The sequence below is a fragment of the Entelurus aequoreus genome, linkage group LG07 (genome assembly GCF_033978785.1).
Source record: "Entelurus aequoreus isolate RoL-2023_Sb linkage group LG07, RoL_Eaeq_v1.1, whole genome shotgun sequence".
Lineage (NCBI taxonomy): Eukaryota > Metazoa > Chordata > Actinopteri > Syngnathiformes > Syngnathidae > Entelurus > Entelurus aequoreus.
Genome location: NC_084737.1, coordinates 57,755,664 through 57,781,281, shown reverse-complemented (window position 1 = coordinate 57,781,281; position 25,618 = coordinate 57,755,664). Strand labels below are relative to the sequence as shown.

The 25,618-nt window shown below is 42.4% G+C and overlaps 1 protein-coding gene across 3 annotated transcripts in view; it reads left to right on the top strand.

Annotated features, from left to right (window-relative positions):
* The first annotated feature begins 678 nt into the window (after positions 1-678).
* dmd (dystrophin) overlaps positions 679-25,618 on the top strand; it is a 565,648-nt gene continuing 540,708 nt past the window's right edge. For all 3 annotated transcript variants that reach the window (XM_062054060.1, XM_062054059.1, XM_062054057.1), the window contains exon 1: positions 679-1,213. In XM_062054060.1, coding sequence (XP_061910044.1) covers positions 1,132-1,213 — 82 coding nt within the window. In that variant the 5' untranslated portion in view covers positions 679-1,131. The remainder of the gene's footprint in view (positions 1,214-25,618) is intronic.

Here is a 25,618-nt window from a genome sequence, read left to right as displayed (position 1 = left end):
TGTTGTGGGAACCAGAATATTGGTAGCAGAAATAAATAACCCCTTTTGTGTGAGTGGGTGTGGATGAGTGTGCATGGGGGAGGTTGTTTGGGTTGATGCACTGATTGAAAGTGTATCTTGTGTTTTTTCTATGTAGATTTAATTAAAAAAATTTTTTTTTTTTTTTTTTTTTAGAACAGGCCCGCGGGCGACTCATCTGGTCCTTACGGGCGACCTGGTGCCCGCGGGCACCGAGTTGGTGACCCCTGCACGCCACTGATATATATATATATATATATATATATATATATATATATATATATATATATATATATATATATATATATATATATATATATATATATATATATATATATATATTCCTCACACACTAATTGACAGAAGAGCGGGACTTTGCCGATGATGTCACGTTATCGATGGGAAAATGCATTTTTACACAATGTGTGCCTTGGAGACACCGAGAGTAATAATCAGTAGAAAATGGATTAGAAAGGACAGATTTAAAAAAATAATGATGAAAAAAACAACAACAAAAAAAAAAATTTTTTCTTTTTTTTTAACTTGGGACTTCCCGCGGCCCGGATTTTGGACGCTGGCGGGCCGTAGTTTAGGGACCACTGGTTTAAAGTATCGGTGTCGGCAATAGTGGACCTGTACTGTGTTTAATTGGTATCAGACCAATTGCAACATTTGCATAATATTATTCAATAGGTTGAATAATGCAGCACGTAACTGTGAACATATTTATTTAGTTTTTGTATTCATGATGTCAGGTGAGGATCCCCTTCCTTTTGAATACCGGAAATAGAATTTCTGTTATGCGTCTGGCGCGCTGAGGACTTTCACGCATGGCGTCTGCACACCAGAACCGTCACACAACTTACTATTTCAGGATGGGAATGCTCCGCCGACCCCCTCGGCTTCCAGTCCGCACACCTGCTCGTCTCCGTCTGCTTCTCTCTGACAGACTCGACCCAAAGCTGCTCCTCGTCTTCTCTGCTCAGTTCCGTTCTTGCGTTCCACTCCAGTCTGTGGCCGGAGAAGTCATCCAACTCTCCCTCGGACTACCTGCCTGTGTGCTCCAAAGACTTCCCTTTAGACCTTTTAGACCCACTTCCACTGTTGACCGACATGGCGGAGGCTGTGCGCCCCGAGGACTACTGCGACGAGGCGGTGGAGGACGAGTTCGGCGAAATCATCAAGTGTCGATCAGGTAGAACAAGAGCAATTTATTTGAACTTGTGTGTGTGTGTGTTGTAATTGGTAGGCTAGCAGCAATATGACAACATTAAGCCATTTGTAGGACATACTTGCCAACCTTGAGACCTCCAAATTCGGGAGATATTGGGGGGCGCAGGAGGGGGGGTTGAGGTAGGCGCATATATATATATATATATATATATATATATATATATATATATATATATATATATATATATATATATATATATATATATGTACACTACCGTTCAAAAGTTTGGGGTCACCCAAACAATTTTGTGGAATAGCCTTCATTTCTAAGAACAAGAATAGACTGTCGAGTTTCAGATGAAAGTTTTTTTTTTCTGGCCATTTTGAGCGTTTAATTGACCCCACAAATGTGATGCTCCAGAAACTCAATCTGCTCAAAGGAAGGTCAGTTTTGTAGCTTCTGTAACAAGCTAAACGGTTTTCAGATGTGTGAACATGATTGCACAAGGGTTTTCTAATCATCAATTAGCCTTCTGAGCCAATGAGCAAACACATTGTACCATTAGAACACTGGAGTGATAGTTGCTGGAAATGGGCCTCTATACACCTATGTAGATATTGCACCAAAAACCAGACATTTGCAGCTAGAATAGTCATTTACCACAAAAGCAATGTATAGAGTGTATTTCTTTAAAGTTAAGACTAGTTTAAAGTTATCTTCATTGAAAAGTACAGTGCTTTTCCTTCAAAAATAAGGACATTTCAATGTAACCCCAAACTTTTGAACGGTAGTGTATATATATATATATATATATATATATATATATATATATATATATATATATATATATATATATATATATATATATATATATATATATATTATACTGTATATATATATATTATATACTGTATATATGTATGTATGTATGTATGTATGTATAAATAAAATAAATATTTGACTTGCAGTGAATTCTAGCTATATATATATATATATATATTTATATATATATATATATATTATATACTGTATATATGTATGTATGTATGTATAAATAAAATAAATATTTGACTTGCAGTGAATTCTAGCTATATATATATATATATATATATATATATATATATATATATATATATATATATATATATATATATATTTACATATATTTATTTATATATATATATATATATATATATATATATATATATATATATATATATATATATATATATATATATATATTTACATATATATTTACATATATATATATATATATATATATATATACTGTATATATAAATAAAATAAATACTTGAATTTCAGTGTTCATTTATTTACACATATACCCACATAACACTCCTCTCTACTCATTGTTGTATTTGAAAGTGCAATGCTTTGCAGCCAGTAGCACAGCCTTTGAAAGAGCGTAGGTATGGGCAGTGTAATATTCTGGGTTGGAGTCAATAACCAGGCGAGGTGACGAAGTTACGTCTCTTTACTTCATACTTCAGAACCGACTCCCACACTTGCCGTCAGGGTGCGCAATACAACGTAAACCGTTGGTCAACCAAAAAGTAACCACAGAACACTGGTTACTTTTTGGTTGGCCGAGCAGACGTGACGACAGGCTGTCCTCACTCAGGTCCGCACGGACCTGGAGGGGGCGTGCCTTAAGTCCGGCTGGAAATCGGGAGAAATTCGGGAGAATGGTTGTCCCGGGAGATTTGGGAGAGGCACAGAAATTCGGGAGTCTCCCAGAACATTTGGGAGGGTTGCCAAGTATGTTGTAGGAACTTGCCTATTAACCAGGGTCACAGTACAGTTGACAAAACTGTGTTTTTCAACCTTTTTTGAGCCAAGGCACACCACCAGCAGAAATCATTAAAAAACGAAACTCAGTTGACAGTAAAAAGTCGTTGTTGGATATGACTTAAAACCATAACCAACCATGCATCAATATAGCTCTTGTGTACTGTCACGACCTGTCACATCACGCCGTGACTTATTTTGAGTTTTTTGCTGTTTTCCTGTGTGTAGTGTTTTAGTTCTTGTCTTGCGCTCCTATTATGGTGGATTTTTCTCTGTTTTTGGTATTTTCCTTTAGCAATTTCATGTCTTCCTTTGAGCGCTATTTCCCTTTGTTTTAGCAATCAAGAATATTTCAGTTGTTTTTATCCTCCTTTGTGGGGACATTGTTGATTGTCATGTCATGTTCTTATGTACATTGTGGACGCCGTCTTTGCTCCACAGTAAGTCTTTGCTGTCGTCCAGCATTCTGTTTTTGTTTACTTTGTAGCCAGTTTAGTTTTAGTTTCGTTCTGCTTAGCCTTCCCTAAGCTTCAATGCCTTTTCTTAGGGGCACTCACCTTTTGTTTATTTTTGGTTTAAGCATCAGACACCTTTTTACCTGCACACTGCCTCCCGCTGTTTCCGACATCTACAAAGCAATTAGCTACCGGCTGCCACCTACTGATATGGAAGAGTATTACACGGTTACTCTGCCGAGCTCTAGACAGCACCGACACTCAACAACAACACATCATTTGCAGACTATAATTACTGGTTTGCAAAAAATATTTTTAACCCAAATAGGTGAAGTTAGATAATCTCCCATGGCACACTAGACTGCGGCACAGTGGTTGAAAAACACTGCATTAGTGTCCCGCAGGCCGCAGCTGGTTTTTGGCTTTCCCATGACATTAAAAAAACCCCAAAATCAATTATGAAAAGTATAAAAACAAAAGTCGATAAGAGCCAAACAGAGAAGAAAATAATGTTTGAAAGTTGATAGAAAATGTTTTTGTTTGTATGTAAAAACAAAACATAACTAAAAATGGCCCGATTTCGTTGTGTATGAATGATTGTAATTGCCTTTCAAGTAACTACCTGAAAAAAATAACCTCAGGAATCGTTTTTGGATTGTAGAATAGAAAACAACAAAAAAGTATTCCCTCATCTATTATTATATTTGATTTAGTAAAAAAAATAAAACGCACACAAAATAAATGCATCAACTTACATAATATACAGTATTGGCCTATATTTAAAAAAAATAAATAACATTTTTTTTATTAGATAAAATATCGGAAACTGTTGTCTGTTATGTTTGACTTTATCCACAAACATCACTATAAAATGCATTATAATTATATGGTTGTGGTGAACACTGTAAAAAAAAAAACCCTCACAGTTTACAGTAAAATACCGGCAGCTGTGTTTGCCAGGAATTCATACTAAAAATACAGTCAAGACATTAAAGGCCTACTGAAATGACATTTTTTTATTTAAACGGGGATAGCAGATCTATTCTATGTGTCATACTTGATCATTTCGCGATATTGCCATATTTTTGCTGAAAGGATTTTGTATAGAACAACGACGATAAAGATCGCAACATTTGGTATCTGATAAAAAAAAGGCTTGCCCCTACCGGAAGTAGCGTGACGTAGTCAATTGAACATATACGCAAAGTTCCCTATTGTTTACAATGATGGCCGCATGAAGTGAGAGAGATTCGGACCGAGAAAGCGACGATTTCCCCATTAATTTGAGCGAGGATGAAATATTTTTAAATGAGGAAAGTGCAAGTGAAGGACTAGTGGGGAGTGGAAGATGCTGTGAGAGCCGGGGGTGACCTGATATTCAGCTGGAAATGAATACAACAGTAAATAAACACAAGACATATATATACTCTATTAGCCACAACACAACCAGGCTTATATTTAATATGCCACAAATTAATCCCGCATAAAAACACCTAGGTGTTTGTTATGCTAGCTCCTAGCTCCTAGCTACTAGCTCGAGCTAGTTATAGCTCGAGCGGGTAATATGGACGGGATCCCGTATATATAACCCGCCAATACAATTCAAACACCTGCATAACACACACACTCACTCAGCCCAAACAACCGTTCACCTAACCCAAGGTTCATAAAGCTTATATATTTAATCAAAGTTACGTACATGACACGCACGTACGGGCAAGCAATCAAATGTTTGGAAGCGCGCGGGTGGGACCTGATATTCAGCTGGGAATGACTACAACAATAAATAAACACAAGACATATATATACTCTATTAGCCACAACACAACCAGGCTTATATTTAATATGCCACAAATTTGTTAGGATCTGCTGCCCGGATCATAGTTTTACGTTCAAGTCACTTGTGTTTTCAGCACCTTGTTTGGTTTCTGTTGCCATGACGGCAGAATGTGATCACCTGCCTCTGGTTAGCGTTTGGGACGCGCACCTGTTGCTCAAGCGCTAATCAGAGGGCTATTTAGTCTTCGCCCGGGCAGCACTCTGCCTGGCTTCCTAGTTTGTTCTCATGCAACAGCTGACGACCACTTTGCTTCCTGCTAGCTCTCATGCTAGATTATTTTGCTTGCTAGCTCCCATGCTAGTCGTTTTTGTTTTTCTCTTGTCTGATTTAGTTCTAAAATAAATCATTTTCCTACCTGCAAGCTGTGTCCGAGCCCGTCTGCATCCTCGGGAGAACACCTCGCACCACGATGCGACCAGGTCGTTACAGTAGGAAGCCAGCAAGAAGAAGTTCTCTCGCAGCGAGCATGTCGGAGGAGAGGGACGAAGGTGCGTGGATGGTGTTGCGAGCGATGGAGGCGGAGACTCTCCGCTACTCCCCCTCGGAGCGCCAGGACCTGATCTGGGGTCCTAACGGAAAGTTGGTCCCAATCCACTCCGTTTGGCCCGAGGACATCGCCACACCTCCGCACCACCGGACGCGTCAGCGAAGACGGAAGCCACCCAAGAGGTCTTCACTTCGCCGCCAAGACGCGCCACTCCCTCAAACTCCTCCACCGGTACACAGCAAGCTACATTCAGCCCAAGATTCACCTCTTCAAAGGTCTGTTAATCTCATCAACTACCTTACCGAAGACTGTTATGACTGGCCTGTCAATCACTGGGACTGCAGCGATGACGTCTTTCCGCCGGCACCCCCTGATGACACGCCGCTTGATGACGTTGTCCCGTCCATTTTGGATGACGTCATAGACAAAGACTTTTTTAGACATTATGTCAATTCTTCCTGCCAGCCATTTTCAAGTGACTTTAATTCTAAGATTAAGCTTTATCAGGACATTTTTTTAAGGACTAACTCTAGTCAGTCCCAGTCTCAAGTGGGGGGTGACAATAGACATTTTGGACAATTTAGAGGAGAGGATTCAGCCCTCCCCCTGACCACCCTCCACCCACCCTTGAAGACGGTTCCAATCCGCAAGGAACGCGTCTGGGATCCGCTTTTTGAGGGGGGGGCTAGTACTGGGAGCTGTGCGAGTGGGGTGGCACAACGGCGTGCTAAGCCGCAACCTCCTGCTCGGCCACCGCCACCTGTCCTTCGGCGGGCTAAGCCACAACCTCCTGCCCGACCGCCACCACCGGTTTTTCGGCCTGCTAAGCCGCAACCGCCGGCTAGGCCACCTGCACCACGACTGGTCCCCGCACCAGTACCTGCACCACGACTGGTCCCCGCACCAGTACCTGCACCACGACTGGTCCCCGCACCAGTACCTGCACCACGACTGGTCCCCGCACCAGTACCTGCACCACGACTGGTCCCCGCACCAGTACCTGCACCACGGCTGGTCCTCGCACCAGTACCTGCACCACGGCTGGTTCTCGCACCAGTACCTGCACCACGGCTGGTTCTCGCACCAGTACCTGCACCACGACTGGTCCTCGCACCAGCACCGGCTGCCACGACAGCGACTCCGGCTGCCACGACAGCGACTCCGGCTGCCACGACAGCGACTCCGGCTGCCACGACAGCGACTCCGGCTGCCACGACAGCGACTCCGGCTGCCACGACAGCGACTCCGGCTGCCACGACAGCGACTCCGGCTGCCACGACAGCGACTCCTGCTGCCACGACAGCGACTCCTGCTGCCACGACAGCGACTCCGGCTGCCACGACAGCGACTCCGGCTGCCACGACAGCGACTCCGGCTGCCACGACAGCGACTCCGGCTGCCACGACAGCGACTCCGGCTGCCACGACAGCGACTCCTGCTGCCACGACAGCGACTCCTGCTGCCACGACAGCGACTCCTGCTGCCACGACAGCGACTCCTGCTGCCACGACAGCGACTCCTGCTGCCACGACAGCGACTCCTGCTGCCACGACAGCGACTCCTGCTGCCACGACAGCGACTCCTGCTGCCACGACAGCGACTCCGGCTGCCACGACAGCGACTCCGGCTGCCACGACAGCGACTCCGGCTGCCACGACAGCGACTCCTGCTGCCACGACAGCGACTCCTGCTGCCACGACAGCGACTCCTGCTGCCACGACAGCGACTCCTGCTGCCACGACAGCGACTCCCGCGGCGACATCTCAGCGACCTCGAGTGGTCCGGCGGCGCAAGCGGAAAGCAGGTCCCCGCATGCAGCCCTCGAGGACTCAGAGGCTACTGAGATTCTGGCGCCACTCACGCCCACCTTCTCGGCGGCCACGAATGTGGCCTTACCGTGGTCGCCCGCCTCGCCCGCCTCGCCAGCGGCGGCGGCGTTCCATTCGCCGCCGCCACCTGACCCTTCCCCGGTGGATTCGGGGACACGTGGCCTGGCGACCCACCACGAAGTCACCCCCCCGCCCGCCCTTGACTCATGAACTATTGCTTGTTTTTTTTTGGGTTCCAGTTGTTTTTTTGTTTTCAAGGGACATCTGGAATCTGTCCTTTTAGGGGGGGGTACTGTTAGGATCTGCTGCCCGGATCATAGTTTTACGTTCAAGTCACTTGTGTTTTCAGCACCTTGTTTGGTTTCTGTTGCCATGACGGCAGATTGTGATCACCTGCCTCTGGTTAGCGTTTGGGACGCGCACCTGTTGCTCAAGCGCTAATCAGAGGGCTATTTAGTCTTCGCCCGGGCAGCACTCTGCCTGGCTTCCTAGTTTGTTCTCATGCAACAGCTGACGACCACTTTGCTTCCTGCTAGCTCTCATGCTAGATTATTTTGCTTGCTAGCTCCCATGCTAGTCGTTTTTGTTTTTCTCTTGTCTGATTTAGTTCTAAAATAAATCATTTTCCTACCTGCAAGCTGTGTCCGAGCCCGTCTGCATCCTCGGGAGAACACCTCGCACCACGATGCGACCAGGTCGTTACAAAATTAATCCTAATGCTAGCTCCTAGCTCCTAGCTACTAGCTCGAGCTAGTTATAGCAAGCGATCAAATGTTTGGAAGCGCAGCTGTGTACTCACGTTATCGCAACTGTGTATCCAAATCAAAGTCCTCCTGGTAAGAGTCTCTGTTGTCCGAGTTCTTCCATCTTGACTGCATCTTTCGGGAATGTAGACAAAGAAGCGCCGGCTGTGTACGTGTTGTTGCTGACTTCCCTCGCAAAATAGACACTTCGCACCGACAACTTTCTTCTTTGCTTGCTCAGCTTCTTTCTCCATAATGCAATGAACAAATTGCAACAGATTCACCAACACAGATGTCCAGAATACTGTGGAATAATGAGATGAAAACAGAGCTATTTCGTATTGACTTCAATGGTGTCCGAATACTTCCGTTTCAATGATTGACGTCACGCGCATACGTCAACCCTCAGAGGCGTTTCGAACCGGAAGTTTAGCGGGAAATTTAAAATTGCACTTTATAAGTTAACCCGGCCGTATTGGCATGTGTTGCAATGTTAAGATTTCATCATTGATATATAAACTATCAGACTGCGTGGTCGGTAGTAGTGGCTTTCAGTAGGCCTTTAAGGTATGTTGATGTTGTAACCGTAAATTTTACAGTTGGCAACTGTTTTTGCTTAAGGTAAATTACTATTAATTGTTAACCTGTTTACACAAAAACAAAACAATTTAATTAATGGTAAAATACTGGCAGCTGTAATTGCCAGGAATTCACCGTTAAACAAATTAAGGCCAATTTTAGTGTTGCCAATCAGCCTGTCCACAGGAGCATGTCTTTGGAGGTGGGAGGAAGCTGGAGTACCAGAGAGAACCCACACAGTCACAGTGAGAACTTGCAAACTCCACACACAAAGACCCCTAGCCAGGAAATCGAACCCAGGACGTTATCACTATGAGGCACAAACGCTAACAACATTTCCACCGTGCTGCCCTGTCAGTAATACTCGTATCCGCAAAATATCTGTTTCCAAGACATGTGAGCGGTACATTAAGCATATTAACTTGAAAGTATTTGTACAACCTTTCACTGGACAACTCACATGTTCAACACGGCCTTCTGCAACATATTCCTTCAAGTAAGCGATTAAAAAGGAGTCTTAAATGCTCTGTATCCGTTAAATAGCTGCTTGCGACCAGTTCCGGCGCACTTGAACGCACAGCGTGGTTCATTTCAATGCAGTTTACAATGAAGCAGATAGACCTAACCCCCAATGTCTTATACAACTTGCCACAAAAATAGAAGAAAACATGTTGTTAGCTGAAAGTTAACTAGGCTAATGCTTTAACACAAATCCCTAAACAATTAAGGTATGCTGTAAATTTAAATGTAGAATCTGCAAAATCTTAAATTTAGACAGTATATTTTAGAGTACAACACACTGGATAAGCTTATAAAGAAGAAATGCAACATGGCTAAAGAAGTCTGGATAAACTCACAAAGCGAAGAAATAGAACAACACAAGGACACTGATAGCAAGTACATGCACTAAAAGATCAAATAAGTCAACTGGACGCAGGCTCCCTCAAAGTCAGGATGCATCAAATCAAAGGAAGGCAACGTGCTAATGGATAAGGAAGACATTCTGTCAAGATGGTCAGAATATATTAAAGATTTATTAAGTCCAACTATTAGAAAAAAATGGAAGGCCCACCCATAACAGAAGATGAAGTGAAAAATACCATGTCCAAAATGAAACATGGTAAAGCGGTTGGAGCAGATAAAATACCAATTGAAGTTATAGAAGCACTCGAAGAAATTGGAACATCAGAGCTGACAAAACTGTTTACCATCATTTACAACGACGGGCAAATTCCATCAGATATGAAAAATCTATTTTTATTACTCCAGAAACCAGAAACCACAGACTGTGATCAACATAGATTGATACGCCTTATGCGTCATACCACCAACATTCTTCTCGGAGTACTGATGGCAAGAGCAAGGAATAAGATACAGTACATCCAGAGCTTTTGGCCACGCAATTTGGATTTCTCCCGCACCAGCGCACTAGAAATGGTATATTTACGTATGGTAATTGACAGATCAATAGAAGTGCAAACGGATTTATACCTGTGTTTTATAGATTATTCCAAAGCATTCCATAAAGTGAAATATAAAAACCTTTTCCAAATCTTGAATGAGCTGGATATTGATGGGAAACACCTGAGGATTATCAGAAATCAGTACTGGGAACAAGAAGCAGCAGTCCGAATAGATGGTGAATGTAGTCAATTCAAAGCCATTCAAAGGGGTGTTCGACAATGTTGTGTACTATCTCCTGATCTGTTTAACGTCTACAGTGAAATGATCTTACGCAACATCAATCATCAAGATGATATAAAAATTGGAGGAATTAATGTTAACAACCTCAGATATGCAGATGACACTGTGCTAGTGGCAGACTGATGAAAAACTACAGAACACCCTGAACACAGTAGTAGCCCACAGTGAAGCAAACAGACTGGCTTTAAACCTCAACGAAACCGAAAGCATGACAGTTTCCAAGAAACCACATCCACTTGCATGTAACATCACATGCAACAACAATAAAATAAAATAATTGGATCTATTCCGATACCTCGGTGTTACAATAACATCTGATTATAGGTGTGAAAAAGAGATAAACAAAAGGATTGCCATGTCAAAAGACAGCTTCAACAAAATGAGTCATATTTTAAAATAGAAACATCTCAATTGACACCAAACTCAGTCCTCAAAACGTATGTATGGTCTGTCCTACTTTACGGCTGTGAATGCTGGACTTTAAACAATCAGCAACTGAGAAAATTAGAGGCAACTGAAATGTGGTTCTACAGAAAAATGCTCTGCATATCATGGACTGAAAAGAAAAGTAATGAAGAGGTATTGGCAAAGGAAAAAAAAAGAAGATCTCTAATTGCAACAATTCGAAATAGGCAGCTGAAATTCCTCCGACATATCATTAGAAAGGACAGCTTAGAAAAACTGATGTTAACAGGAAAACTAGTAGGAAGGAAAGCTCCAGGTCGACAACGAACAACAGCCTAAGAAATTTTATCGGAAATATCAATAATATAGAGCTCATACATAGAGCGGACGACCGAGAGGACTGGAGAGCCCTGATCATCGATGCCTGCAAACAGGCCTGATACCCCATGATGATGATTTTAGAGTATTTGCAAGTCATTCCAGTATTTGCATGTGTCATTCCAGTATTTGCAAATGCACTGTACAATTTTTTTTTACATTTTCACAGGAAAGTCATGTGTTTTCCACGTATAATAACCACAGTAATTTATGTTACCTACTGTTTCTTGTTTTCCATTAATGAATTTGCTATTGTGATACATTATTTTTGATTTTACGGTGTTTTACTATTGCTATTTAACAAATGCTTGCCGTAGTTTTAACAGTAATTTTTTTACAATGTAGGGATATAACGGTAAATGGTTTTATTGATAACTGCGGTAAAACTCCCCATGGTTACGATTAAAGTTTACAAATAAAATTATCGAAAAACCATGATTGATAATTTCATAAACTCAGACTGACTGGTGTCAACTCACTAAGTTAAATGCTGACTGGAAAACAAGAGACACTAACGTCTTTCCCTATTAAGAAATGACATACACCAATCTAAACGTATTCAAACATATTGCTGTCTGAGCAAATAAGCTATTAGTAACTGTGCACATTGAACCTACGAGCTGTGGTCTCTTAACACAGAGTGATCGAGGCGCAGGTGTTTTTACGGTGTGTTCAAGGGCCGCCAACAGAATAAGACACCACACAACTCCCAGAAATATTAATATTATATATTTTTTTATGATGCACGTTTCATTTATATAAATTTTAAAGTGCTAAAGTACAAACCAACATTTAAAACAATACTGTAAAAGCTTAACCATTAAAACAGATAATACTGTGACTGAAACACTACCAGTGAGGCATAAGAAACACAAATATGCAAAATAGTGGGGTCTATTTATTAGACATTTTTTAAAGTAATCCATTGTTTATTATTATATTGAATTTAGGAAATAAATAAGGTAATAAAGAAAAACTAAATAGCTCAAAAGTGTTGACCTATATAATATGAGTGAAGTATTTGGATAATTACATTTTTAGACAAAAAGAACATTTTATATTCTCTCAGTTATTTGTCAAGTTGCAGGTGTCACGGTAGCACATGGCGTGACCCCAAGATGCAGAGACGGATGGCGACATGCAGGTAAAAGCTTATGTAAACTGGGACAAATAACAAAAGCCAGCAGACAGCGGTAATGCAGCACAAAGGCCAACCGTGACACGATACAGTAATCCAGCGCCTGACAGGTGAACCTAAAGGAACTTAAATAGGCCCAGTTATAAATGGAAAAAAGGTGCTGGCCTGAAACAGAAAAAGAGTGAAGGTACATCACCAACTGTAGAAACTAAGCCAGAATTACAAAACTAGAACTAGAAAGTAGAGAAGCGCCATACAGGAAAACATAACTATAGGGGCGTTCAGAGTTCACACATTGCCGGTTTAGGCAATTCGCAGTGCTCCTCCAAAGACCGTGTTTATACCGAACACAAACCTTGGTCACCCATCACCCCTCCGCCATAAATTTTTAGAACTCAAAAAATTAAACATGTTGGGTTTTTCGTGTCTTGACGGTTTGAAATGGACCGTCATTGAAATGTCTCTCGCTGTGTAAAAAACGGCAGCCTCCATGTTTGCACCGCAAGATCTGTGGTAATACACCAACATCATCCGCCAGTCACATTTTCCTCCCAGACTTTCACGACGTGAACATGGTAACTTAACGGAGGTGACAGAGTTAAACATGGAAGCATCACAGGCTCATCAAAGAGCTACACGGACGCACACATTATGTATAAATGAATTATGGATACAAAAAAGCAAGTAAACAACAATTAATGGTCAATGCATTCACATCTTATCTGAATAAAGTGCAACCAACACTTTAGGTTGAATTAACAAGAGGAAACATTTTCTGCTCACATTTCCAAAATTCGGACAATTTCCAATTAAAGGACAGTTACCACCATTTTAATAGTAGATTTACCTGCTAAATAAAGTTCCATACAGTAGCTGTTCTGCGCCCTGGCAACGCCGGTGACAGACCGTGTCCCAGGTGTGCAGAAGAATGTATTTTCCCTCATCCCTGTTGATGGTGTTGTCCCCTTGCTTCCGAATTTCCATAGTTTCCTTCATCCATCTCTTGTATTTATGTTTCTGATTAAATAACTTTTCCTTAGCTGCCAGTTGTTGCGTTGCGACTTAATTTTGCAAGTACATGTAGCTGCACACCACAGACACCTAATGGCACGCCCTTTTCGGCGAGCCTCGTGTTTTTTTTCGGAATTCGGTGCGCCACTGTAACTTGCTTTCCTGTCACTTCTGTGTTGTCAGTCACATCCTCTGTGGCTTGAAGTTGTGTTGCGGCTTTATATTATTGTGTTGTGTCGTTTGGGTTTGTTGTGGCTTTGCAATCGTGCTGTGGCTGAAAGTTTTTGCGTTGTAATTTATCATATTGTTGTGACCTTTCTCAACCACTGTCGATACCTGTTTTGATGACGCCACAAACAGGCAGACAGACTTGAATAATGTTTAACGTCCTTATTAATAGAAGTGCTAAACTTCATATAATGTCTGCTGTTCTAAAATCCAATGTTTTCCTGTATCTAGTATCAATAAAATCAATCAAATCCCTTTTAAAACAATCTTGGATTGATACCTATCTTCCGTAAGGCAAACCTGTCGAGCACGGATGGATGCAATTGAACCTAAAGAATATAAATCGAAATATTGATTAAGCGTTACACCCCTAGTTTGCATGAATTTAAAACGCGTGCAAACTCAATAGCTGATCTATTAAGCTTGTGTGCACAGGATTGTCTCTTAAAGGCCTACTGCGGGACGGCGTGGCGAAGTTGGTAGAGTGGCCGTGCCAGCAATCGGAGGGTTGCTGGTTACTGGGGTTCAATCCCCACCTTCTACCATCCTAGTCACGTCCGTTGTGTCCTTGGGCAAGACACTTCACCCTTGCTCCTGATGGGTGCTGGTAGCGCCTTGCATGGCAGCTCCCTCCATCAGTGTGTGAATGTGTGTGTGAACGGGTGAATGTGGAAATACTGTCAAAGCGCTTTGAGTACCTTGAAGGTAGAAAAGCGCTATACAAGTATAACCCATTTATCATTTACTGAAATTATTTTTTTTATTTAAACGGGGATAGCAGATCCATTCTATGTGTTATACTTGATCATTTCGCGATATTGCCATATTTTTGCTGAAAGGATTTAGTAGAGAACAACGACGATAAAGTTCGCAACTTTTGGTCGCTGATAAAACAAAGCCTTGTCCCTACCGGAAGTAGCGTGACGTCACAGGCTGGAGTGCTGCTCACATTTCCCCATTGTTTACACCAGCAGCGAGAGAGATCCGGATCGAGAAAGCGACGATTACCCCATTAATTTGAGCGAGGATGAAAGATTCGTGGATAAGGAAAGTGAGAGTGAAGGACTATAGTGCAGTGCAGGACGTATCTTTTTTCGCTCTGACCGTAACTTAGGTACAAGGGTTCATTGGATTCCACACTTTCTCCTTTTTCTATTGTGGATCACGGATTTGTATTTTAAACCACCTCGGATACTATATCCTCTTGAAAATGAGAGTCGAGAACGCGAAATGGACATTCACAGTGACTTTTATCCCCACGACAATACATCGGCGAAACACTTTAGCTACGGAGCTAACGTGATAGCATCGTGCTCAAATGCAGATATAAACAAAATAAATAAACCCCTGACTGGAAAAATAGACAAAAAATCAACAATACTATTAAAACCTGGACATGTAAATACACAGTTAATGCTTTCCAGCTTGGCGAAGATTAACAATGCTGTTGCTAACGACGCCATTGAAGCTAACTTAGCAACCGGACCTCACAGAGCTATGATAAAAACATTAGCGCTCCACCTACGCCAGCCAGCCCTCATCTGCTCATCAACACCCGTGCTCACCTGCGTTCCAGCGATCGACGGAAGGACGAAGGACTTCACCCGATCATCCGTGCGGTCAGCGGCTAGTGTCGGCTAGCGTGTCTGCTATCCAAGTCAAAGTCCTCCTGGTTGTGTTGCTACAGCCAGCCGCTAATACACCGATCCCACCTACAACTTTTTTCTTTGCAGTCTCCATTGTTCATTAAACAAATTGCAAAAGATTCACCAACACAGATGTCCAGAATACTGTGGAATTTTGAGATGAAAACAGAGCTTTTTTGTATTATATTCAATGGGGTACCAATACTTCCGTTTCAACGATTGACGTCATGCGCATACGTCATCATATATAGACGTTTTCAACCAGAAGTTTAGCGGGAAATTTAAAATTGCACTTTATAAGTTAACCCGGCCGTATTGGCATGTGTTGCAATGTTAAGATTTCATCATTGATATATAAACTATCAGACTGCGTGGTCGGTAGTAGTGGGTTTCAGTAGGCCTTTAAGATGGCAGAACAAGGACTGCAATATATTTAGCGTGTCTGTCTTCATGTATATGCTAATACATGCTGATTATTTAGCACTCGCAGTGTGATTTGTCAAGACTGAAATTGTTCTGTGGATGCTGTTTTACATTCATATTTAGCATGTCTTGAAAGGATATGTAAACTGGCAGTTGTACAGAAATAGCTATGAGAAAGGAGGTGATTGTGCAGCAGTTCCGTCCTACGAATGATTGTCAACATATATGGACTGTCAAAAATGAAAATATTAGACATATCGTCTATTGAGCAATATAATTTTATGGCTGCTGGATGACTTAAAGGGCTGAATAAAACAAATTCAATTGGCGAGTTTTGGTGTCCACTGGTGTCTTTTTAATGACGTTGTTTCATATATACTGTACATGAACACAACTTTTGGAAATATGCATTTTCTTGCGTCTGGAAGATTCCTGCGCGTGAAGCATGCAGTTAGTGCCGGTGTCTTCCATGAGCACACCCTCAGTGCGCTAAATAAACGTGGGTTCCGTTCTAGATGCAGTTCAGGACTGCTTCTAAAATTCCCAGAAAAAGTGGAACATAAAGGTCTGTTGCCTGTTTCAAAACATAGCAAAACACCACAGGTAAGAGCATGACAACATGGATGTGCTGTAAATTAATGTCTCCATTAATTATTCGAACCGAACCCTCTTTTAAATAGGGCGGTCTGCACCACCTATCAATTGTACATGCCGTCTTAATATAGATCACACGCAACATGTCCACTAATAGTACACACAATTCTATAGTTTGCACACGCTATTTAGTGCGTGGTATTTGGATCTTAGTAGATCAGGCCCATAATGAGTTGAGATTAGGAGTATTTTCTTAAAGAGAAAGCACTCTTTTGTGTTTCATGGACACATAACTGCTCCATGAGTGTGCAAAAAAAAATGCTAGCAGAATAAAACTGTGTTTGGTTTCTTTGTGTCTTTCTTAAAAAATTGTCTATAAAAATGTGTTGTTCTATAATGCGGTGAGGTGGCGACTTGTCCGGGGTGTACCCCGCCTTCCGCCAGATTGTAGCTGAGATAGGCTCCAGCGCCCCCCGCGACCCCGAAGGGAATAAGCGGTAGAAAATGGATGGATGGATATAATGCATTAAAATATTACGTCTTACAGCTTTAAAGCCGGATATTCCTCAGTTAACTAACTTCCTATTATCCTGATTAACTTCTCTTTCATATCGGGAACGTGCAGCGTTTCTCTTATGCATGTGTTTTGGGGATTTTTTGTGTGTTCTTGGCGTATACAGCATTTGTCTTTTTTTTATTCTGCAATTTTATCTGGGTATGGGTCATTTCTGTGTTTGGAACGGTTGCTGAGCGTTTACCTCGGCCAGACACTGTAGATGTACTGTAAATCAACCATGTCAATGAACAGATTAAGCGGTTGTTGCTTTTCCAGGCTTCTGATGGGCAAAATGTGGATGACAGCTGGTAAATGTATTTTTATGTGAATGGAATTTTTTTTTTAGGTCAGGAGTTTGGGTTAAATGTGCAAAATATTTGTGTTTGTGTAGACACATAGCGTGAGATGCACGCACCATAACTAATGACTAATAAAAAACTAATAATTAGCCCTTTTGGCAATTATGTAAGCAATACGTAAAGATAGATGTTGACATCAAGTGAAAACAGTCTATTGATCACACACTGGCTGTGTGAAAGCATAACTGTGGTACAATGTCACTGATGGTCTAGCATAGGGGTGTTCAAAGTGCAGGCCGGGGGTTTTTGGAGCCCACAGCTTGTTTTTCTTTGACATGCTTTGTCTTGTAAGAAACAAGATGTACTGTAACATAAATAAGATGTGGATGTTTTGTTCAGATACAGATTGACATGCATTGGATTGCTTTTCGCATTTTAATGTACAAATATAGAAAACTGACCACACAAAGTATACCTGCAATGATGGGAAAATAAAGGCAAGAAAAAGTTTAAATGTTTATACATTACTATCTATAGTAGTACGAATGGTAGTACTGGAAATAATGCACTCTGTCTCTTATAAACACAAAGCTGAGATACAGGTTGTTTTATTTATAACTTCATAGCAAACTACGTCATATTTTTGTTTTTTGATAATGTAAAATATCCAAATACTTAAATGTATTCATGAAGTTATTACTGTACTGATTGGAAGACAGCCTTGCTTCATCAGAAATGTTTGTGTAATGGTACCGTGCATATATTTGTCATCGGATTTTCCAGTGCGGAAATTTGGATGTCTACAAAAAGATTTGGCACTATATTTTTTGCCCTCGCTTACAAACACATGTTGTGAATGTTGCTTGCCATTACGGCCCAGATCAGTAGGTGGCGTTATGCCGTAACTCTCCTTCTTAACATGGCTCATACGCACCTGGTCTACCAGAGAATAAGTAGACGTAGCAGGATGGGTCAGTGTCGCCAACTTGGCGGCTTTACGCTATATGTAGCCAGTACTCACTCAATCTAGCGACTTTTTCTGGAATAATTATAGATATTATATTATTTTATACTTTTAAAGACTTCGACATAAAGGCACTTATCGCTATTCTCAATGAGCAGCAGCATTCTCACGGACGACTTTCTGGTTTATGGCATTTAGATAAACGACAAAAAAAAGTGAAAAAAGAAAGTTAAGTAGTTTTTTTTAAACATATTAGTTTTGCCTTTCATGTTTTTACCTACTTTTTGTCTCGTCTACAATGTTATTTTCCCAATACAATGACATGCAAATAATTATGGCAAATTAGACGATGACGTCATCTAGCCAGCAACTCGCCACCAGAAAGAGATCTGTGTCTTGTGGAAAACACTGCTTCTGTTAGCACTCATTTTCATCTTGCACATTCCCAAAACATCTAACGATAATTTCATTTATTGCAGAATTTCCTTTCAGCAGTTTGCACTTTTGTTTGTGCTGTTTAAAAAAATAATCAAAACTGTTTACATGAAAGCTTTTAAAATGAGCTGTTTTACTCTACCCAAAATGAGCCCAACTGTGGCCTTAAAACCAAGATACCATACCTTGACGATGGCGTACCATTGTGCCCCAGTCAAAGTGTTAGCACCCATGATGCAGTGTAGTAGACATTAATGCCACATACAGGTCTTGGATGGAACAGTTCGAACTGATGATGTTTATGTGTTGGACACTGAATCCCTCATAGCATTGCGTTGAGGTCTGACATCCTCTTTTAGAACTTGTAAATAGTGGCTGTCCTTGAATGGTGTCCTGGTAAAAAGCAGACAGACTCTTTCTTTCCTTCAACCGCCCCATACGACCCGGGCCAACTACAGTTGGTGGGTCATCTCATGCTGGAAATAGCAGTCAGCTGGCCTGTGGGACTGCTGGTGCGTGGTGTCAGATAGCTTATTGGGATTTTGCCACATTCCCTTTATCCGTTTATTCATGCCCCCTTCTGGTCCCACGAGGCCCATTTACGTCTATTTTTGCTCACCAGTGCCTCATTGGCCAGTTTGTCATAAGAGAAAATACAACTTTCTGTCGTCTGCCTCTCCCTGTTTAATCTTCGACCACCCAAGTGGGCTGTCGTTGCTCACTTGCTAAATCAAGTTCTCCCTCAACCCCATCAAGCATTCCGCATTGCAAGATAATGTCAGCAAATTGTGTTTCTTGACAACACAGTCATAATTTAAATACATTAATGACCTGTAGTCAAATATGTGACTATTTAACTTACAAACCCCAAAACCAGTGAAGTTGGCACGTTGTGTAAATCGTAAATAAAAACAGAATACAATGATTTGAAAGTCCTTTTCAACCTATATTCAATTGAATAGACTGCAAAGACAATATACTTATGCGAACTGGAAAACTTTATTTCTTGCAAATACTAGCTCATTTGGAATTTGATGCCTGCAACATGTTTCAAAAAAGCTGGCACAAGTGGCAAAAAAGACTGATAAAGTTGAAGAAAGCTCATCAAACACTTATTTGGAACATCCCACAGGTGAACAGGCTAATTGGGAACATGTGGGTGCCATGATTGGGTATAAAAGCAGCTTCCATGAAATGCTCAGTCATTCACAAACATGGACCAAACGATGAGAAGATGCGTTACTCGGCCCGGAGGAAGCCCGGGGGCCTCCTCCGGAGCTAGGCCCGCAGGCAGGGCTCGTCAGCCAGCGCCTGGTGGCCAGGCTAGCCACGGAGCCCGGCCGGGCACAGCCCGAAGAAGCTACGTGGTCACACCATCATTTCCGCCACGTGGGCCCACCACCCATAGGGTGCGCTGCCAATTGGATGGCAGTGAAAGTGGAAGCTCCAGACGGACTAATTCGGGGCAGCAAAGGCTGACTTTTGGGACGTGGAACGTCTCTACGCTGGTGGGGAAGTAGCCTGAGCTGGTGCGGGAGGTGGAGCGCTACCGGTTGGATCTGGTGGGGCTTACCTCTACACATAGCAAGGGCTCTGAAACCACACTCCTGGACAAGGGATGGATCTTGTTCACTTCTGGAGTTGCTCAGGGGGTGAGGGCCCAGGCGGGTGTGGGGATACTCACAAGTCCCCGGCTTAGGGTTGGAGGGAGGGGAAACTCTGACTGTTATTTGTGCGTACGCACCAAACAAGAGTTCAGAGTATTTGGCCTTCTTGGATACCTTGCATGGGGTCCTGTATGGGGCACCGGCAAGGGATTCCATAGTCTTGCTGGGGGACTTCAACACGCACGTGGGCAATGACAGTGATACTTGGACTGGCATGATTCGGAGGAACAGTCTCCCTGATCTGAACCTGAGTGGTGGATTGTTATTGGACTTCTTTGCTAGTCTTGGACTTGCGATAACAAACACCATGTTTAAGCATAAGGATGCTCATAGGTGCACCTGGTACTAGAGCACCCTAGGCCAAAGATCAATGATCGATTTTGTAATCGTATCAGCTGATCTGAGGCCGTATGTTTCGGACACTCGGGTGAAGAGAGGGGCTGAACTGTCAACTGATCACCATCTGGTGGTGAGTTGGGTAAGATGGCGGGGAAAAACTCTGGACAAACCTGGCAAACCCAAGCGTGTAGTGCGGGTGAACTGGGAACGTTTGGCGGGACTTCTCTGCCATCCCTGTAGAGGTTGGGGACATTGAACAGGAATGGGCAATGTTCAAAGCCTCTATTGCTAAAGCTGTGGCCAGAAGGTCTTAGGTGCCTCAAGGGGTGGTAACCCTCGAACACCCTGGTGAACAGCGGTGGTCAGGGAAGCCGTCCGACTGAAGAAGGAGTCCTACCGGGGTTTGTTATTCTAGGGGACTCCGGAGGTAGTTGCAAGGTACCGACAGGCCTGAAGGGCAGCGGCCGTGGCTGTGGACGAGGCTAAGCAGAGGGTATGGGAGCAGTTCGGGGAATCCATGGAGAAGGACTATCGGGCGGCACCAAAGCTGTTTTGGAAGACCATACGGCACCTCAGGAGGTGGAAGCAGGGAACCATCCAACCTGTGTACAGCAAGGATGGGACTCTGCTGACTTCAAGTGAGGAAGTCGTAGGGCGTTGGAAAGAGCACTTTGAGGAACTCCTGAACCCAACTACACTACCGTTCAAAAGTTTGGGGTCACATTGAAATGTCCTTATTTTTGAAGGAAAAGCACTGTACTTTTCAATGAAGATAACTTTAAACTAGTCTTAACTTTAAAGAAATACACTCTATACATTGCTAATGTGGTAAATGACTATTCTAGCTGCAAATGTCTGGTTTTTGGTGCAATATCTACATAGGTGTATAGAGGCCCATTTCCAGCAACTATCACTCCAGTGTTCTAATGGTACAATGTGTTTGCTCATTGGCTCAGAAGGCTAATTGATGATTAGAAAACCCTTGTGCAATCATGTTCACACGTCTGAAAACAGTTTAGCTTGTTACAGAAGCTACAAAACTGACCTTCTTTTGAGCAGATTGAGTTTCTGGAGCATCACATTTGTGGGGCCAATTAAACGCTCAAAATGGCCAGAAAAAGAGAACTGAACCTCGACAGTCTATTCTTGTTCTTAGAAATGAAGGCTATTCCACAAAATTGTTTGGGTGACCCCAAACTTTTGAACAGTAGTGTACATCAGACACACCCTCCCTGACAGGAGCGGAGCCTGAGGATGATGGGGGATTGACGATTGAAGTCACTGAGGTAGTTAGACAACTCCACAGTAGAAAAGCTCCGGGGGTTGACGAGATCCGTCCAGAAATGCTGAAGGCTCTGGGTGTTGAGGGGCTGTCTTGGTTGATACGCCTTTTCAACATTGCGTGGAAGTCTGGGACAGTGCCGAGGGAGTGGCAGACTAAGGTGGTGGTTCCCCTATTCAAAAAGGGGGACCAGAGGGTGTGTGCTAATTACAGGGGTATCACACTACTCAGCCTCCCTGGGAAAGTTTACGCCAAGGTACTGGAAAGGAGGGTTCGGCCGATAGTCGAACCTCAGATTCAAGAGGAGCAATTTGGATTCCGTCCTGGTCGTGGAACAATTGACCAGCTCTTTACTCTTGCGGGAATACTGGAGAAGGCCTGTGAGTATGCCTATCCAGTCTACATGTGCTTTGTGGATTTGTAGAAGGCGTACGACCGGGTCCCCCGGGAGATCCTGTGTGAGGTGCTGAGGGAGTGCAGGGTGAGGGGTACCCTGTTGAGGGCCATCCAATCTCTGTACAACCAAAGCGAGAGTTGTGTCTGGGTGCTTGGATGTAGGTCGGATCCCTTTCCAGTGGGGGTTGGTCTCCGCCAGGGCTGCGATCTGTCACCTATCCTGTTTGTGATTTTCATGGAAAGGATTTCTAGGCAGAGTCGTGACCATGGCGGAGAGGGTGCTAAAGGTTGTGTCACTGCTGTTTGCAGATGATGTGGTCCTGATGGCACCATCGGTTCGTGACCTTCAGCTCTCACTGGATCGGTTCACACAGTCCAGGTAAAAAAACGAGACTCTGTCCCAGGTGGAGGAGTTGTTGTTCACGAGTGAGGGAAAAGATGGAGAAGGAAATCAGCCGGATAATCGTAGCAGCTGGGGCAGTATTGCAGTCTTTCTGCCGACTATTGTGACAAAACGAGAGCTGAGCCAGAAGGCAAAGCTCTCGGTCTACCGAGCTATCTACATTCCTACTCTCACCTATGGTCATGAAGTGTGGGTCATGACCGAAAGAATAAGATCGCGGATACAAGCTGCCGAAATGAGTTTCCTCAGAAGGGTGGCTGGCATCTCCCTTAGAGATAGGGTGAGAAGTTCAGTCACCTGAGAGAGACTCGGAGTAGAGCCGCTGCTCCTTCGCTTGAAAAGGAGCCAGCTTAGGTGGTTCGGGCATCTCGTGCGGATGCCTCACAAGCGTCTCCCTAGGGAGGTCCTCGTTGCACGTCTTACTAGGAGGAGACCCCACGGCAGTCCAAAGACCAAATGGGGGGAATTACATCTCCTCTCTGGCCTGGGAACACTTCGGGATCCCCCAGGAGGAAGTTGCTAATGTTGCTCTGGAGAGGGAAGTCTGTGGGTCTCTGCTGTAGCTGTTGTCCCCGTGACCAGATTCCAGATAAGCAGTTGAAGATGGAAGAATTCACAAACGAGGATGGGGCGAGGGTCACCACTTTGTCAACAAATGCGTGAGCAAATTGTCGAACAGTTTAAGAACAACATTTCTCAACGAGCTATTGCAAGGAATTTAGGGATTTCACCATCTACGGTCCGTAATATCATCGAAAGGTTCAGAGAATCTGGAGAAATCACTGCATTCACCATTAATAGGTGTATCCTAGACATATAATTTTCAAGGGGGGCTTCATATTGCTGCAAGACAATGTTTTAACCTTCTCTATTCATTCATAAAATTTAATATTCAGCATGCTAATCATTATGTAATTGAGGTCCCGACCAGAACATGTTATAAAATAATTTACACAATATATCAGCCAGCCAGAAAAATCACCCCTCACCCCATGTTCCTAAACTGATGTATTAGCATTTTTTTAGGTGCAAATATCACAGAATAACATTACAAAACATCTCTGACAAAGCATGATCGTAATGTAAGACAAAACCTCCTTTAGAATAATATGACCCAAACAAAAGTAAAAAGTAGTTCTTCAAATAATAAAGTAAACTACTTAGTAAAGGTTGAGTAAGTTACTGTAGTAGCTATGTATTTAACGGTACTTTCTCCTGTAACCATAGTGTGTGTGCTCGTGTTTGTGTGTGCGAATGTGTTGGTGTTTGTTTGGACTACAAAATATGCACATCCACAGTCACTTATGATGTTAGGGCCGATGGTAGCATACGCTAAACTAGCTAAAATCATTGAAAGAGTTTAATTTATTTTCATAGCAATTTTAAGACTAAAATCCAGATAGTGATCCTTTCTTAGCTTGTTTTCTATCAATTAATTGAAAAAAATATAGTAAGAAGTTTAGAACAGTTGGATTGTAATATCTGACACTGTGTCAAATCATTGCAATTATTGGCTTTAAAATTAGCTTTACTGTCAAAAAAGATTAAAAAGGAAGGAGCTAGCAAACTGAAGTCATATCCTGGAATAGTCTCATGAATATCACATGACAACTACAGTATTTCTAAATGTTTTCCAAATGTCAGTTAGGAATTGAAGGAGTTCAAGTATCCTTGCATCCCTACTGGTCCCACTTTAACTGAACAGAGTAATACAGTAAATATCATATGATACCAAACATAACATTAGAATGCTTAAGGGATCGACTTGCTGCTACGAAACAGGCGTAATTAAATTTAAAGCCAGAAGATGGCAGTATAGTCCCTTGACCAACAATTGTGGGTTCATGAGGAAAGTATTATTGCAGACTTTGGTCACAAACAGTACAAAGCCAGAATCATGTGGCATCAGTCAGGATTCATAATGCATTAATGTGAGGAGAATAAACATAAACAAAGTTTTACAAAACTAAATAAGAGTTGCTGTTGTATAAAGTCTTGTAACTAAGTAAGTATTTTGAGGAAAACAATCAGCTTTATGGATAGCTTGACACTTTGACCTGCACCTTGATGTCTGTCCACATATAATAATGATAAATGATGAATGGGTTATACTTGTATAGCGCTTTTCTACCTTCAAGGTACTCAAAGCGCTTTGACAGTATTTCCACATTCACCGATTCACACACACATTCACACACTGATGGCGGGAGCTGCCATGCAAGGCGCTAACCAGCAGCCATCAGGAGCAAGGGTGAAGTGTCTTGCCCAAGGACACAACGGACGTGACTAGGAAGGTTGAAGGTGGGGATTGAACCCCAGTAACCAGCAACACTCCGATTGCTGACACGGCCACTCTACCAACTTCGCCACGCCCTCCCTATAATATGTGCTGAAGTTTTTTCTGTCATTTCATTTTGTTGCACAATATACAAATGTATATGAGTAGTATAAATATACTGTATACATACAGTATAGTTCCTGGAGTTAAAAAAATATAAATACTGGCGGAAGTATTTAATTAGAGCGCTGAACTTCAACACTGAAAAATGGCCATGAAACTACTTTGGGCCCAAGTTCCTGTTGTCCTAACAAGTAGTTCCAGGTAGGGTTGTCACAATACCAGAATTTCAGTAGTCGATACAGATAACTTGTGAAGTTCCACAATTTTGAAATTAATGTTACTTGATATCACAATAAAATAAAAACAACTGGCCCCTTGTAATTTTAAGTTGACTTCCCTGAAAAGTGTTTCCAAATGTTAAATATTTAACATCACTGTGCTTCAACATTTTTTTGCTCAGAATTTGAACTGCATT